We start from the raw sequence: 14,029 nt of genomic DNA, 5'->3' as shown, positions 1-14,029 counted from the left end.
TGTGGGTATCACTACTTTACCAAGGGCTCTTTTATACTTCACCAGCTATGATCTCCAGAACAACCTGCTGGGTGTACATTAGCCTCGTTTTGCAGATGAGGAAACCGAGGCTCAGGGAATGGACAAGCACAGTCCAAAAGTCCACAGCCCCTGAGTGGCTGAGCTGGGACTTGAATCTCGGTCCCCAGGCAAGCTGCAGACCCATGGCTCTTTTCTGCATAGCTCTAAGTTCACGGGCTTGATCCTGGGCGATGTGTCCTCACTGTGGCAAGGAGGTCCTAGGAAGACCCAGGTCACCCAGGCCTGCCACGCTGTGAGAGCACCTGGGTCCCGGTGCTTCCTGGCTGCAGCTGCCTTGAGGAGCACTTTTGAGTGGGATGTTGCATGGTCCCCAGGTTGTCTTCTGCCCATCAAAAGGGGACTGTGTGCAATTGGAGCTGGCTGCCAAGGAGCCTTGGTTGAAGTATTGCACTCAGGTCGTGTCCTAGTCAGGATTTTCCTCCTTTCGTACTTTACATTTTACTTTTAAAAAAACTTTTAAAAGTAGCCTTGTAAGGTTTACTCTCTGACTAAAGTAATAGCTGTTCGCCAGATAAGGAAGAAAATATAGAGAAGCAATATAAGGAATATAGAACATAAGGAAGGAAATAAAAGTTACCCATAACATATAATCACACAAAACTGAAGGTTTTTATAATTTGCTTTTTTTTTTTAAGAGTACATTAAGCAGTTTCCCGTATCAATAAATCTTCTTCCAAACTGTGGTTTTCAATGTCTGCACAGTCTCCTTTTGTGTGGGTGTTCTTTCATTTAGCAGTTCATTTACTTTTGGACATTTTGTTTGTTTTCCTATTAGCGATAATGTGATTTTTTTCCATCACTCTATCATGCGTGATATGAAATTTTGGTGCATATCTCTGGTTTTTCCATTAGGATACATTCCTGTAAGTGCGACTACCAGAGCTAAGACTGTAAATATTCTTAAGGCGTTTTGAAACTGGAAGGATTTTCTAATTAGAAAGCAATGCAAGTGCTTTGTGCAAAGTTTGGAAATGCATCAGAAAGACACAAGCTAAGGGCAAAATAAGAAGCATGAGGTCACAAAACTTGTGAGGTCATGACCCTGGGTTCCCACACTTACTGCCTCTTAGTAGGTCCTCAGCAAATTGGATGAAGCCTATAAAAATCTTCTTCTTGTCGTCAGTTGCCATTGAAATGGCTTCGATTCGTGGTGGTCCTATGCATAACAGAATGACACCTTGCCTGTCCTGTACCATCTTTATGATCATTAATGTGCTCCAGTCCTTTGTTGTGGCCACTGTGTATTTTGAGTGCCTTCTAACTTAGAGGTTCATCTTCTAGCACTATACCAGACAGTATTCTGTTGTCATTGGCAAGGTTTTCATTAGCTAATTTTGATAGCAGATTGCCAGGCTTTTCTTCCTAGCCTGTCTTAGTCTGGAATCTCCACTAAAACCTGTGCACCAAAGGTGACCCTGCTGGTATCGAAATACCAGTGGTATAGCTTCCAGCATCACAACAACATATAAGACCCCCCAGTACAACAAACCAGTGGGTGGTGAGTAAAAATCTTACCCATTCTAAAAGGTCCAGATGAAATGCCGTTTCCTCTAGAAAGCCTCTCCTTGTCATCTTCACCCAGAAGACCTCTCTCTTCTCTCTCTCTCCCTCTTTCACTTACCCAGACTGCACTTTTTAGTACCCAGGGGACTTTTCTCTCAGTTACCCTTGTGGAATGTCTGGTGCAAGTTTTTTTTTTTTTTAATCCCTACATGTTCTTTTAAGCATCTTAGCTCTTATGTTGAGGTCTATGATCTATTTTGAGTTAAATTTTGTAAATCGTGTGAGAAAGGAATCCAACTTCATTCTTCTGCACGTAGATATCCAGTTGTCCTAGCCCCCATTTGTTGAAAAGACTATTCTTTCCCCCATAGAATTGTCTTGGCACTCTTGTCAAAAATCAATAGATCATAAATTTAAAAGCTTATTTCTGGGCTCTCAATTCTATTCCATTGTTTTCTATGTCTATCCTTTTGCCGATACCATACCGTCTTAATTATTATAGGTTTGTAGTAAGTTTTGAAATATAGAAGGGTGAGCCCTCCAATGTTGTTATTTTTTAAGGTCTTTTGGCTATTCTGGGTCCCTTGCATTTCCATATGAATTTTAGGATTAGTTTTGTTATTTTCTGCAAAGAAGGGCCACTGGTATTTTGATAAGGTTTATATTTAATCTGTAGGTCAGTTAGAGAAGTGTTATCTCCGTAACAACATCAAGTCTTCCTATCCGTTAACATAGGATGCCTTTCCCATTATTTAATTTCTTTCGATGATGTTTTTTAGTTTTCACTGTGTAAGCAGTGCACTTATTTTGTTAAATTTATTCCTAAGGTATTTTATTCTTTTAATGCTATTGTATATGGACTTGTTTTCTTAATTTCATTTTCATATTGCTCGTTGCGAGCGTGTAAGGACACAATGGATTTTTGTATGTTCATCTTTTATCTTGCAACCTTGCTGAACTTGTTTAAGAGTTCTCTCATAGCATTTTTGTGGATTCCTCGGGAGTTGGCTTCGGGAATGTTTCAGTTCTGGGTTAGCAGAGCATCTGGGGGCCATAGCTTTGGAGGTTCCTCCAGTCTCCGTCAGACCACTAGGTGTGGGCTTTTTAAGTGAGTTTGAATTCTGTTCTGCGTTTTTCCCCTGCTCTGCCCGGGACTGTCTGTTGAGTTCCCTGCCAGGGCGGTCATTGGTGGTAGCCGGGCACCATCTAGTTCGTCTGGTGGTGCAAGTTCTTATCCTCTACCCAGCCTACCCCTAGATTTTTGGAAGTTGTCAGTGTGTGTTGAACAGCTTGTTATTTCTGCTTAGGGCTCAAAGAAATGTCTTGCACTTAGCGGTGGATTAACCAGTAAGTATGATACGCCTTGGCTCGCATTGAGCAAGGTAGCAGAGGTTTAATTGTATATACTTGCTAATCTGTGGTGAGCAATTTCACACGGGTTTCACCACATCTTTGATGAAGTGGGGGACAGTTGAAGCTGTGCACTGCAGATTGGTGGTAAGCACCATTGGGCTGGTGTGTACCTTGCTTATTGGGTAATCTAGTCCTGTAATTGAACTTGATGGGCACTAAAGAGTAACAGCTGAAGCTTAAGCATGATTGTGGGGCTTCACACCAAGCACTATTGTAAGTGTGGAAGACAAAGAAGGAGCACAGGGAAGGCCTGTGCTTCCCTACGGCACACGTCTCTGCTCTCTCTCACAGGGAAGGCGTGTGCTTCCCTACGGCACACGTCTCTGCTCTCTCTCACAGGGAAGGCGTGTGCTTCTCTACGGCACACGTCTCTGCTCTCTCTCACAGGGAAGGCGTGTGCTTCTCTACGGCACACGTCTCTGCTCTCTCTCACAGGGAAGGCGTGTGCTTCCCTACGGCACACGTCTCTGCTCTCTCTCACAGGGAAGGCGTGTGCTTCTCTACGGCACACGTCTCTGCTCTCTCTCACAGGGAAGGCGTGTGCTTCTCTACGGCACACGTCTCTGCTCTCTCTCAGACCTTCTGCTCCGATATGTCTGGTGGCTGGATCTTCTTGAGTCAGGGGTGCCAGATGTTGTTCCACAAGCCGACTGGTCAAGGAGAAGTCATTTCCACACGATGTGCTATTTTCCTGAATATCCTGTCACTGAGAATCTGTAGCTGTGAATATCTGAGGCTGGGGGGAGAATGCATTAAGGGGAAGATTAAGCAACACTCTGATCCAGTTTTTCTGAAGTTGTCGTTGTTAGGTGCCCTTGAGTCGGTTCCAACTCAGCACCCTATGTACGGCAAAACAAAACACTGCCTGGTCCTGCTCCATCTTCACAATCCCTGTTATGCTTTAGCCTTTTGTTGCAATCACTATGGCAGTCCATCTCGTTGCGGGTCTTCCTCTTCTTCACTGACCCTCTACTTTACCAAGCATGATGTCCTTCTCCAGGGACTGGTCCTTCCTGATAACATGTCCAAAGTATGTCAGTTGAAGTCTCGCCACACTCGCTTCTAAGGAACATTCTGGCTGTACTTCTTCCAAGACAGATTTGTTTGTTCTTTGGCAGTCCATGGTACATTCAGCACTCTTCTCCAACACCACAATTCAAAGACATCAGTTCTTCTTCAGTGTTCTTTATTCACTGCAGAGCTTTTGCATACATATGTATAGGAGGTGACTGAAAACACCATGGTTTGGGTCAGGCACACCTAGTACTTAAAGTGACATCTTTGATTTCAACACTTTAAAGAGGTCTTTTGCAGTAGATTTGCCCAATGCAAGGCATCTTTTGATTCCTTCACTGCTGCTTCCATGGGTGTTGATTGTGGATCCAGGTAAAATTAAATCTTTGACTACTTCAATTTTTTCTCCTTTTATCACGATGTCGATTATTGGTCCAGTTGTGAAGATTTTTGTTTTTTATGTTGAGCTGTAATCCATACTGAAGGCTGTGGTGTTTGACCTTCGTCGTAAGTGCTTTAAGTCCTCTTCACTTTCAGCAAGCAAGGTTGTGTCATCTGCATAACGCAGGTTGTTAATGAGTCTTCCTCCAATCCTAATGCCTCGTTCTTCTTCATGTAGTCCAGCTTTTGAATTATTTTCTCAGCATACAGACTGAATAGGTATGGTGAAAGGGTACAACCCTGATGCACACCCTTCCTGACTTTAAACCATACAATATCTCCTTGTTCTATTCGAACAATTGCCTCTTGATCTGCATACTGGTTCCTCATGAGCACAATTAAGTGTTCTGGAATTCCCATTCTTAACAATGTTATCCATAATTTGTTATGATCCACACGGTTGAATGCCTTTGCATAGTCAATAAAACCCAGGTAAACATCTTTCTGGTATTCTCTGCTTTCAGCCAGGATCCATCTGACATCAGCAATGATATCCCTGGTTCCACATCTTCCTCTGAATCCGGCTTCAATTTCTGACAGTTCCCTGTTGATGTACTGCTGCTATCTCTTTTGAATGATCTTCAGCAAAATTTTGCTTGTGTGTGATATTGATGATATTGTTCCATAATTTCCCCATTTGGTTGGATCACCTTTCTTGGGAATAGGCATAACTGTGGATCCCTTCCAGTCATTTGGCCAGGTAGCTGTCTTCCAAATTTCTTGGCATAGATAAGAGAGCACTTCCAGTGTTGCACCTGTTTGTTGAAATATCTCAACTGGTATTCTGTTAATTCCTGGAGCCTTTCTTTTTGCCAATGCCTTCAGTGCAGCTTGGACTTCTTCCTTCGGTGCCATCAGTTCTTGATCACATGCTACCTCCTGAAATGATTGAACATTGACAAATTATTTTTCCTACAGTGACTCTGTGTATTCTTTCCATCTTCTTTTGATGCTTCCTGCATCATTCAGTATTTTGCCCATAGAACCCTTCACTATTGCAACTCAAGGCTTGAAATTTTTTTCTTATATATATTGTAATTCACTTTTCCACATTTGCCAGGGTGCAAACAACTTTACCATAACCTTTCTCTGGTCTTCCCTGCCAAAACCTTCCTGACCAATCTTCTTTCCTGTACTGACTGAAAGGTTGCTGGTTCAAACCCACCTGATGGACCTTGGAAGTAAGGTCTGGAGATCTGCTTCCAAGAGGTCTCAGCATTAAAAACCCTACGGAGCATTTCTACTCTGCACACCTGGGGTCACCAGGAGTTGGAATTGACTCAACAGCAATTAATAACAGCAAATATTCTCTTCATTATAATTCTCTTGCTCTCTTGTTGGCTGTCCTGAGAGGACTGGCTCAAATGCCATTTCACATACCAGGGCATAGAAAGTCAAGTGTACAGGGTCAGGGTAAGAGGGAAGCGGAAGCCATTCTCTTGCCTTATGACCCCACCACAGGTCCAGCCCTAATGTTACTAACGCTCAGGAGGAATTTGCCCCTACCAGTAGCTTCACATCTGAGATGGAGTCAGGACATTGTGGTGGAGCCTAACACTGGGGCTCCAGGTTCAAAGCCCAGCTCTGTAGCTTACTAGTTGTTTGACTTGGGCAGGTTATTTAACTTCTTTGTGCTGCGGGTTCCTCACCTGTAAAATGGGGATGATGATAAAGTAGTGACACAAACCTCATACACTTCTGAAAATTAAATGAGTAAATGTTTGCAAACCACATAGAACAGTGTCTGGGACAAAGGCAAAAGTGTGGAAGAAGCATCAGGCATCATTTTTTTAAAGCTGGTAAAAAAAAAAAAAAAAGCTGGTAGGTGGGTAAAAATTGCATGGAGGCAGTATCACCTCTGAAGTCCCTTCAGCGGCCCAGACATTGCGCCATCTTGGATACCGCCATCTTGGATACCGCGGGAAACTGACTTAGTCGAGTGCCTGGCAGAGAGATGTGGCTTATGTTAAGAGACCGTGTGACGTGGAGAGCGCGCATCTTTCAATCTTAGTATTGTGTTCAGCACAGGGAGGTGTTCCCACAGGCACAGACTCGGAGGGCAGCCCTGAGACCACTGGAGGGAAGAGCAGATGCCCTTTTCCCGTTTAACACTCACTGGCAGAGTGCAATTCTGGGCAGAACGGCTGTTGCTTTATTAGGTAAATCGCTGCCACTCTCTGAGCGTGTGGTTGCATTTGTAAGTTACCTGCATGTCTGAGGTGACTGCACTGTAAGCTGTGGGGCTGCCTACCGGCCTGAGATCAGGAGAGCAGCCCCATCACTACCTACCAGACAGCCTTGGGGGAAGTCACTAAACTTCTCTGACCTCTGTCTCCTCATCGCTGAATTAACCTGTGAGAGGACTGCTAAGGTCTCTACCCTGCAAATAGCCTGTGATTTTGTTAGGCCCAGAAGGAAGCTGATGAGAACAGTCAGATACTTTGTTTGTGCCGTTGCTCTGCTTCCTGTGGACTGTCAGTTGGATAGGCCTATGAGTGAGAAGTACAGTGGGGCTTCATTGATTCAACTATGGAAATAGAGGGAGGATTGCCGGACCCCAAAGTCCCTCCTCTTTACCCTACATTGTAATGCTGTCACATTCAAGTTCAGTGTCCAAGTTCATGCTGACATTCAAGTTCAGTGAAGATTTACCTGGCCCCAAACTCCTATGCCGAGTCCTTTATTTCATTGCTACTTGATTAGAAAGTATGGTAAAATAGGGTGAGTATTGAGATCGCCTTCTGGACTAACGGTGAGGAATCTTCTATTTGTCCCCATGGCAAAGAAACTCAGCCAAGAAAAGTAAGCCCTGGTTTCCACGTCCAGGATCTAGGAGAAAGAGAAAACCAGGTGGTGAATCTAAAAGATATTCCTGTACTCTCTTCTTTCAGTTTCCCTGTTTGATTTCCATGGGAATCTGTGTCTGGGGAAAATCTGGCAAATGTCAGGTCGGTGTTTGTTTCGCGTCCTCTTGTTTCCTTGTGCCATGGAGAGACGTGGAAGGATGTAGAAAATAGAGGAAAACAAGTGTGAGATTTATGCTGCTTGAGTTCAAATTAAATTCTAGAGGAACTTAATCATTTCTGACAGGAGCTTTTTAGACAAAAGTAAGGAAAGAGCTCATTTGAAGGTCAGCAAGCCAGGGTCTATTACTCAACACACGTGTTTCCAAGTGCTGTTTTTCTCTCTCAGCTGGGTACCAAGTTGAGGTTCTGAGCTGATGCCATTCTGCTAATGGCTACATTGTGTCATTTGTTTTCCTTACAGAGAGCCTCAGAGAAGACCTCAAAGTCTGAGGGGAAGCGACCTTTCATGGAATACCTCCTGCTATGTGTTTTTGTCTTGCTAACCTCCACTAACTGAAACGCTGGCCCTGGGTCTGCAGAAAGCCATCGGATCACCCAACTCCTCATCATGCATCAACTGTTCAGACTGGTTTTGGGGCAAAAAGATCTTTCACGAGCCGGGGATCTCTTCTCCTTGGATGACTCCGAGATTGAGGACAGCCTGACAGAAGCTTTGGAGCAAATTAAAATAATTAGCTCATCTTCAGTAAGTGAAATGGTTTTAGACTAGATCGTTGAAATGATCTATCCTGAGCCAAATGCTTGTCTCTGTCCTGGAAGAAAGGATCTTTGTGGAGGGGGGGAAGAGGGGAGGGGGAGGGGGAGGGCTGCTGATACTCTGATCCTCGCTTCTCTTCGCTCTGTGGTTTAGTTGGTGTCTAGGCGATAACACCAGGGAGGCAGGCCATTGGCTTACGGGGTGGCCAGGCTGCCCTGTGCCCACTAATGGAGACTGAATTGCAGATCCGAGTGCAGTGCGTATGGTAGGCTTCTCTAAGGTCTCTTTCTACATACTGGAGATGGCGTGGAGAGGGGAGGGAGCCAATCTAGGAAAAAAGCAGGCCCGCTGAGCCGCACAACAGGATCACTAAACAAAGCTGGGTGTGCAGTGGAGGCTGAATAATGCAAGAAGGCAGAATGGCCCCTCCTGCCATGCGGGTAATATTAGATAAAGACAATCATGGCTCTGCTGCCAGAAGTGACCGTGGCCCAGGGCTTGATAGCACTGGTTCCACTTACTTCTATACTGTCTCTGTTTTTTATCTTCCCTTTGTACACACTTCTTTTTCTATACATGCAGCTACCCTGTTGCCGTCAAGTCGATTCCGACTCAAGGTGACACTGTAGGTCGGGCTAGAACTGCCCCGTAGGGTTTCCAGGGGTAGCTGCTGGATCTGATCTGCCGACCTTTTGGTGAGCAACTGAACTCTTCACCACTGTGCCACCAGGGCTCCTCACATTAGTCCCTGCCTGTGATCAGATAGATTTAAAGCCTGCATCAACCCTCCTGTTCCTTTGCTCATTCTCAGTGTCAAGACCACTTATTCTAAAAGCACTTCCTAAAGAAGGTGGTCGTAAGTGCCCTGCAAAATTGGCACTGACCGTTTTGTCATGCCTAAGCCATCAAGCCTTCTCTTGCATCCTCTCAGCTCAACAGGGCTCGCCATAGCTTGGCACAAACACCCACTGGGTATAGGAAAGAGGTGGACTCGGGCCACAGAATAGTGAATTAGCGAATGTGTACATATTTCAGAGATAACAGCTCCATTCCAGGTTATAGTGAAAAGATGTTTAAAAGGCATGCTGGCAACCAGCGTGGCTTCCTCCTCAAGCCTGTCAGCATGTCCTCTTGCTGGCTGCCATCAACATGCCAAACTCCCCCAGTGACCATGAAGTCACCGCCCAGACGTTCTTCCCATCTCAGGTTTTTGACAACAATTATGTTTCCACGTTTTTTTTCCAGAACATTAATCAATCTGGACTCAAAACACAAAGTATTCCTGGGACGTTTGCCCTTCCTGGTGAGGACTTGTGTGCTGTTTCCAGCAGCCCCTCGCCTCACACTCCTCTGGAAATAAATTGGCTGACTCTGCCACAGATTTTTCTTCTACCTAAACAGCTCAGCTGCCAACCAAAAGGTCAGCAGTTTGAATCCACCAGCTGCTCCTTGGAAACCCTATGGGGGCAGTTCTACTTTGTCGTATAAACCCACAAAATCTACTGCTGTCGAGTCGATTTCAACTCATAGTGACCCTGTAGGACAGAGTAAAACTGCGCCATAGAATTTCCAAGGAGCACCTGGTAGATAGGAACCACCAACCTTTTGGTTAGCAGCCATAGCACTTAACCGCTATGCTACCAGGGTTTCCCTCTGTCATATAGGGTCACTGAATCCGAATTGACTCGATGGCAATGGGTTTGGTTTTTTGTCTCAGTAACCCACTGCCATTGAGTCGATTCTGACTCATAGCGACTCTATAGGACAGAGTAGAACTGCCCCATAGGGTTTCCAAGGAGCGCCTGGCGGATTTGAACTGCCGGCCCTTTGGTTAGCAGCCATGGCACTTAACCACTACGCCACCAGGGTTTTCCCTCTTCCTAATTTTTTTTTTTAATAAAAAGAAAATAGGAAATTACATCCAAGTTCCCTAAAGCTTATTTCCACTAGAGGTCACTAGTGGTCGGTGATTTGTTTCCTCGGCCAATTGCTTTGTCTCAATGAGGTCAAATTCAGAATTTTAGCAGTAATGAAATGTTGTTGCTTCTCCATATTGTACGTTCCTGGAGGCACTGGTGAGTTGTGTTATATGTCCTCACTGTTTAACTGTTAAACCTGGCAGTTAGTTGCCTTGTCACCAGGGGCATTGTCTATCCTCTAAGCCCTCGGCTCAGAGTCCCACCAAACCAGCAGGTCTGACAGCCAGGAATTCCAGTTCACCTGTCTTCTTCATCTCTGACTTCTATCATATGTCTTTTTTCTCTTTTTTCCATTTTCCTGTTTTTTACTGTGGCGTGGAGCAGATGGGTACAAAATACAATGAAACCTGTGAGAGCTGGAACTTGACGGGACTGCCTTGTTTTTCTGGGTCTCACAAGTTTTCTGCCTCTAACAGGGGACAGTCTTACCACTTTTCTATTGCTCCTTTTACTGGGAAGCATTTGAGTTTTCCTTCCCTGACAGGTTTCCGCCTTACACAGCTTCTAGCTTTCACAGGTTTTGCAGTTAAAATAAATTTTTAAGGATTTGTACAGACAAATCCGGCTTTTAAATGCAGAGCTTTTCTAACCAGTCCTTACTATAAAGCATGACTCTGTCTGGAACTCCTTCTTTCTCCATTCCTTTAAAAGCAAGCTCAAGTTTCACTATTTCTGAAACTATTTCTGGTGGATCTAGCTCATAGTGAAAATTTCTTCCTAAAAAGATACAATTGCCCTTTCGCATTATGCTGTTCTTACGGAAAAATCATCTGTTTTTATACTGTCAAGTGCAATCTCTACATTAAACCAAAAACAAAACAAACAAAAAAAAACATTGCCGTTGAGTTGATCCTAACTCATAGTGACCCAGGATCCCAAATCTCTGTTTTCAGTCTTGATGTCTTCCCTTAAGCTTCAGGCCCTTCCTAGTTGATATCTATCGTCTCAAACTCAACGTATCTAAAAGAGAAGTCATCACTCTTTTTCCATTTGTACTACTATTTTCTTAGTTCTCTGTGTTTAAAGCCTGGAATCATTGTTGTGTGTGTGCTTTAGGTGAAAGTTTACAGAGCAGATTAGTTTCCCCTTCAATAGTTTGTACATAAAGTGTTCCATGCCCTTGGTTTCATTCCCCACAATGTGTCAGCACTCTCCCCATTTCCGCTCTGGGTTCCCCATTTTCTTTCATCATGATTATCCACTCCTTCCTGCCGTCTCATCTTATAATTAATTGTTCTAAAGAGTACGTTCCTCTCAGGTGTTACTGTTATCTTACGGGCTTGTCGATTGTTTGACTGGGAGGTGTTCTCCAGGAATGGCTTCAGTTCCAGGTCAGAAGGGTATCTAAGTGCCATACTCTCCGGGGTTCCTCCAGTCTCTGTCAAACCAGCAAGCCTGATCTTTTTTGTGTATTTGATTCTTTGTTCTACAGTTTTCTCCCACACTTGTTCGGGGCCCTCTATTGTGATCCTCGTCTAGTTCTTCTGATCTCGGGGTCGAGTAGGCTGTGGTTCATGTAGTTTGTCAGTCCTTTGGACTAATTGCTTTCTTGAGTGTTTGGTCTCCTTCGCTCTCCCTCATGGAGTCACTCTTGACGCCTTTCTCTCACTTCCTACTTTCCTCTGAAGCTCTATAGACACTGCCCTGAAAATGCCTCTTTTACCATCCCTTATTTTCTCTTCTTACTGCTAGCACCCGGGCTTAGACCCTCAAAAAAATCTGTCTCCCTGCCTTTGGTCTTGCCTTTCTGTGATTCAGTCTACCAACAGTTAACAGATTAAATTTCCTAAAGCACGTTTATGACATGTCTCTCCATCGGTCACGGCCTTTCTCTGATGCCTTGATGACCATGACATTCCATGGCCAACACCAGCAGCTCCTGTCTCCATGTTCTGATTAGTCCACTGCACCACCACACCCAGCCCATGGGTTACGTCCCCACCAGCTGTATCCCATCCTTATGTCATGATAGGCCCAGGTCTTCCGCAGTAGGCCTTTTTCAATGACCCTTCTCAACTCCTCTTGAGAAATGCACAACTAGATGGGATTTTCTAAATAGGCTTTTGCAACTCCCTTACAGTGTAGAAATCTCTTCTTTAGGATTCCTGGCAAATACGTGGCCTCTCCCTCTTCACTTGGTTAGTGGGTACAGTGTAGAAATCCCTTCTTTAGGATTCCTGACGAATATATGGCCTCTCCTTCTTCACTTGGTTAGTGGGTACAGTGTAGAAATCCCTTCTTTAGGATTCCTGACGAATATATGGCCTCTCCTTCTTCACTTGGTTAGTGGGTACAGTGTAGAAATCCCTTCTTTAGGATTCCTGACGAATATATGGCCTCTCCTTCTTCACTTGGTTAGTCGGTACAGTGTAGAAATCCCTTCTTTAGGATTCCTGATGAATATATGGCCTCTCCTTCTTCACTTGGTTAGTCGGTACAGTGTAGAAATCCCTTCTTTAGGATTCCTGGCAAATACGTGGCCTCTCCTTCTTCACTTGGTTGGTGGGTACAGTGTAGAAATCCCTTCTTTAGGATTCCTGACGAATATATGGCCTCTCCTTCTTCACTTGGTTAGTGGGTACAGTGTAGAAATCCCTTCTTTAGGATTCCTGACGAATATATGGCCTCTCCTTCTTCACTTGGTTAGTCGGTACAGTGTAGAAATCCCTTCTTTAGGATTCCTGACGAATATATGGCCTTTCCTTCTTCACTTGGTTAGTGGGTACGGTGTAGAAATCCCTTCTTTAGGATTCCTGACGAATATATGGCCTCTCCTTCTTCACTTGGTTAGTGGGTACAGTGTAGAAATCCCTTCTTTAGGATTCCTGACGAATATATGGCCTCTCCTTCTTCACTTGGTTAGTCGGTACAGTGTAGAAATCCCTTCTTTAGGATTCCTGGCAAATACGTGGCCTCTCCTTCTTCACTTGCAGTGATGAAGGTATAGGGGTTTCTGACATTTTTGCCTACTTTGCAATTTTGCTTTGGCAAATCACTTCATTTCCATTGCATGAAGCCTTGGTGGGGCCTTCTGTTAAGGTTCCCTACCCTGCCCTGGCCAGGAGAGACAGGGAAAAGGGCCAACCCAAGGTATGCCAATCAGAATTTCTTTCCTAGGAATTCTAGAAAATAAATCAGCAAGGGGTGGTTTATTGTGATGATGGTACCCTGAAGAGACAGCCCTTTTTTTTTTCCTGCCCTTCTATCACCTTAGCTACCTTGGTGGCTGACCCTTCCAAGGCCAGGTGCTTCAGCTTCCTCTTCAAATCTGGGAGCTACCTCAGATCCTTCACTTAAGTATTTTTTATAATTGTGTATTTATTTTTATTATTATTTTAGCTAAAGTTATCCAGACTTTTTCTGTGGCTTGTGACCAAAGAATCCTAACACGCAGCAATCCACTCTTAGCACATTACTTCTTACAACCAGGTGAAACCTTACTCTTTGTATTTTCTATCTATCCATTGTCCTTTGTTCTGTTCCCGCCCCAGGCAACCAAGAGTCTGACCTCTGTTCCAAAAAGAACTTTAAACATTTGAGGACAGGCATCAGTGCTCATCTCTGCTGCTCTTTTCCAAGCTAAACACCCCCAGGGCCCTCAGGTGTTTTCATGACCAAAAAAAGGGGGCCTGTTGCAGGGAAAGGTTACACTACCTCACACTGTGACCCTCAGCTTTTGGGTCTGGAAACGCAGTTTTGTCCATTCATGAGAAATGCTCAGACTCCAGGAGGCCAAATTCTGCAAATCAAACGCGAAGCTCAGGAGTATAAATTAGAATGCTGATTTATATATTTACAATGAGAATGATAACTCATGTGGGTCAGAACTCTTAGTCAGCATGACTCATGTATCCTTTTCCTTGGGAAAGCCAAATTATAATCAGAGGGGTTCTTGGAGATCATTGAGAAGCTTTCTGCATTATTCAAATGCTTAATGGTGTTTGACTGCCATGACTGGTTTAGTTTTGGTCCCTGGAGAAGCACATCTTCCCCAGGGACCCAGCGGCTCACAGTCATGGGCCAGAGCTCTCTCC

At 44.4% G+C, this 14,029-nt stretch overlaps 1 protein-coding gene across 2 annotated transcripts in view; it reads left to right on the top strand.

Annotated features, from left to right (window-relative positions):
* The first annotated feature begins 7,178 nt into the window (after positions 1–7,178).
* Positions 7,179–14,029, top strand: part of VEPH1 (ventricular zone expressed PH domain containing 1) — a 251,398-nt gene continuing 244,547 nt past the window's right edge. For both annotated transcript variants that reach the window (XM_003416131.4, XM_003416132.4), the window contains exon 1: positions 7,179–8,004. In XM_003416131.4, coding sequence (XP_003416179.1) covers positions 7,867–8,004 — 138 coding nt within the window. In that variant the 5' untranslated portion in view covers positions 7,179–7,866. The remainder of the gene's footprint in view (positions 8,005–14,029) is intronic.

This window comes from Loxodonta africana, chromosome 23 (assembly GCF_030014295.1).
Source record: "Loxodonta africana isolate mLoxAfr1 chromosome 23, mLoxAfr1.hap2, whole genome shotgun sequence".
NCBI classification, from domain to species: domain Eukaryota; kingdom Metazoa; phylum Chordata; class Mammalia; order Proboscidea; family Elephantidae; genus Loxodonta; species Loxodonta africana.
Note: the sequence above shows the minus strand (reverse complement) of the source record. Positions and strands in the feature narration are given on the sequence as shown.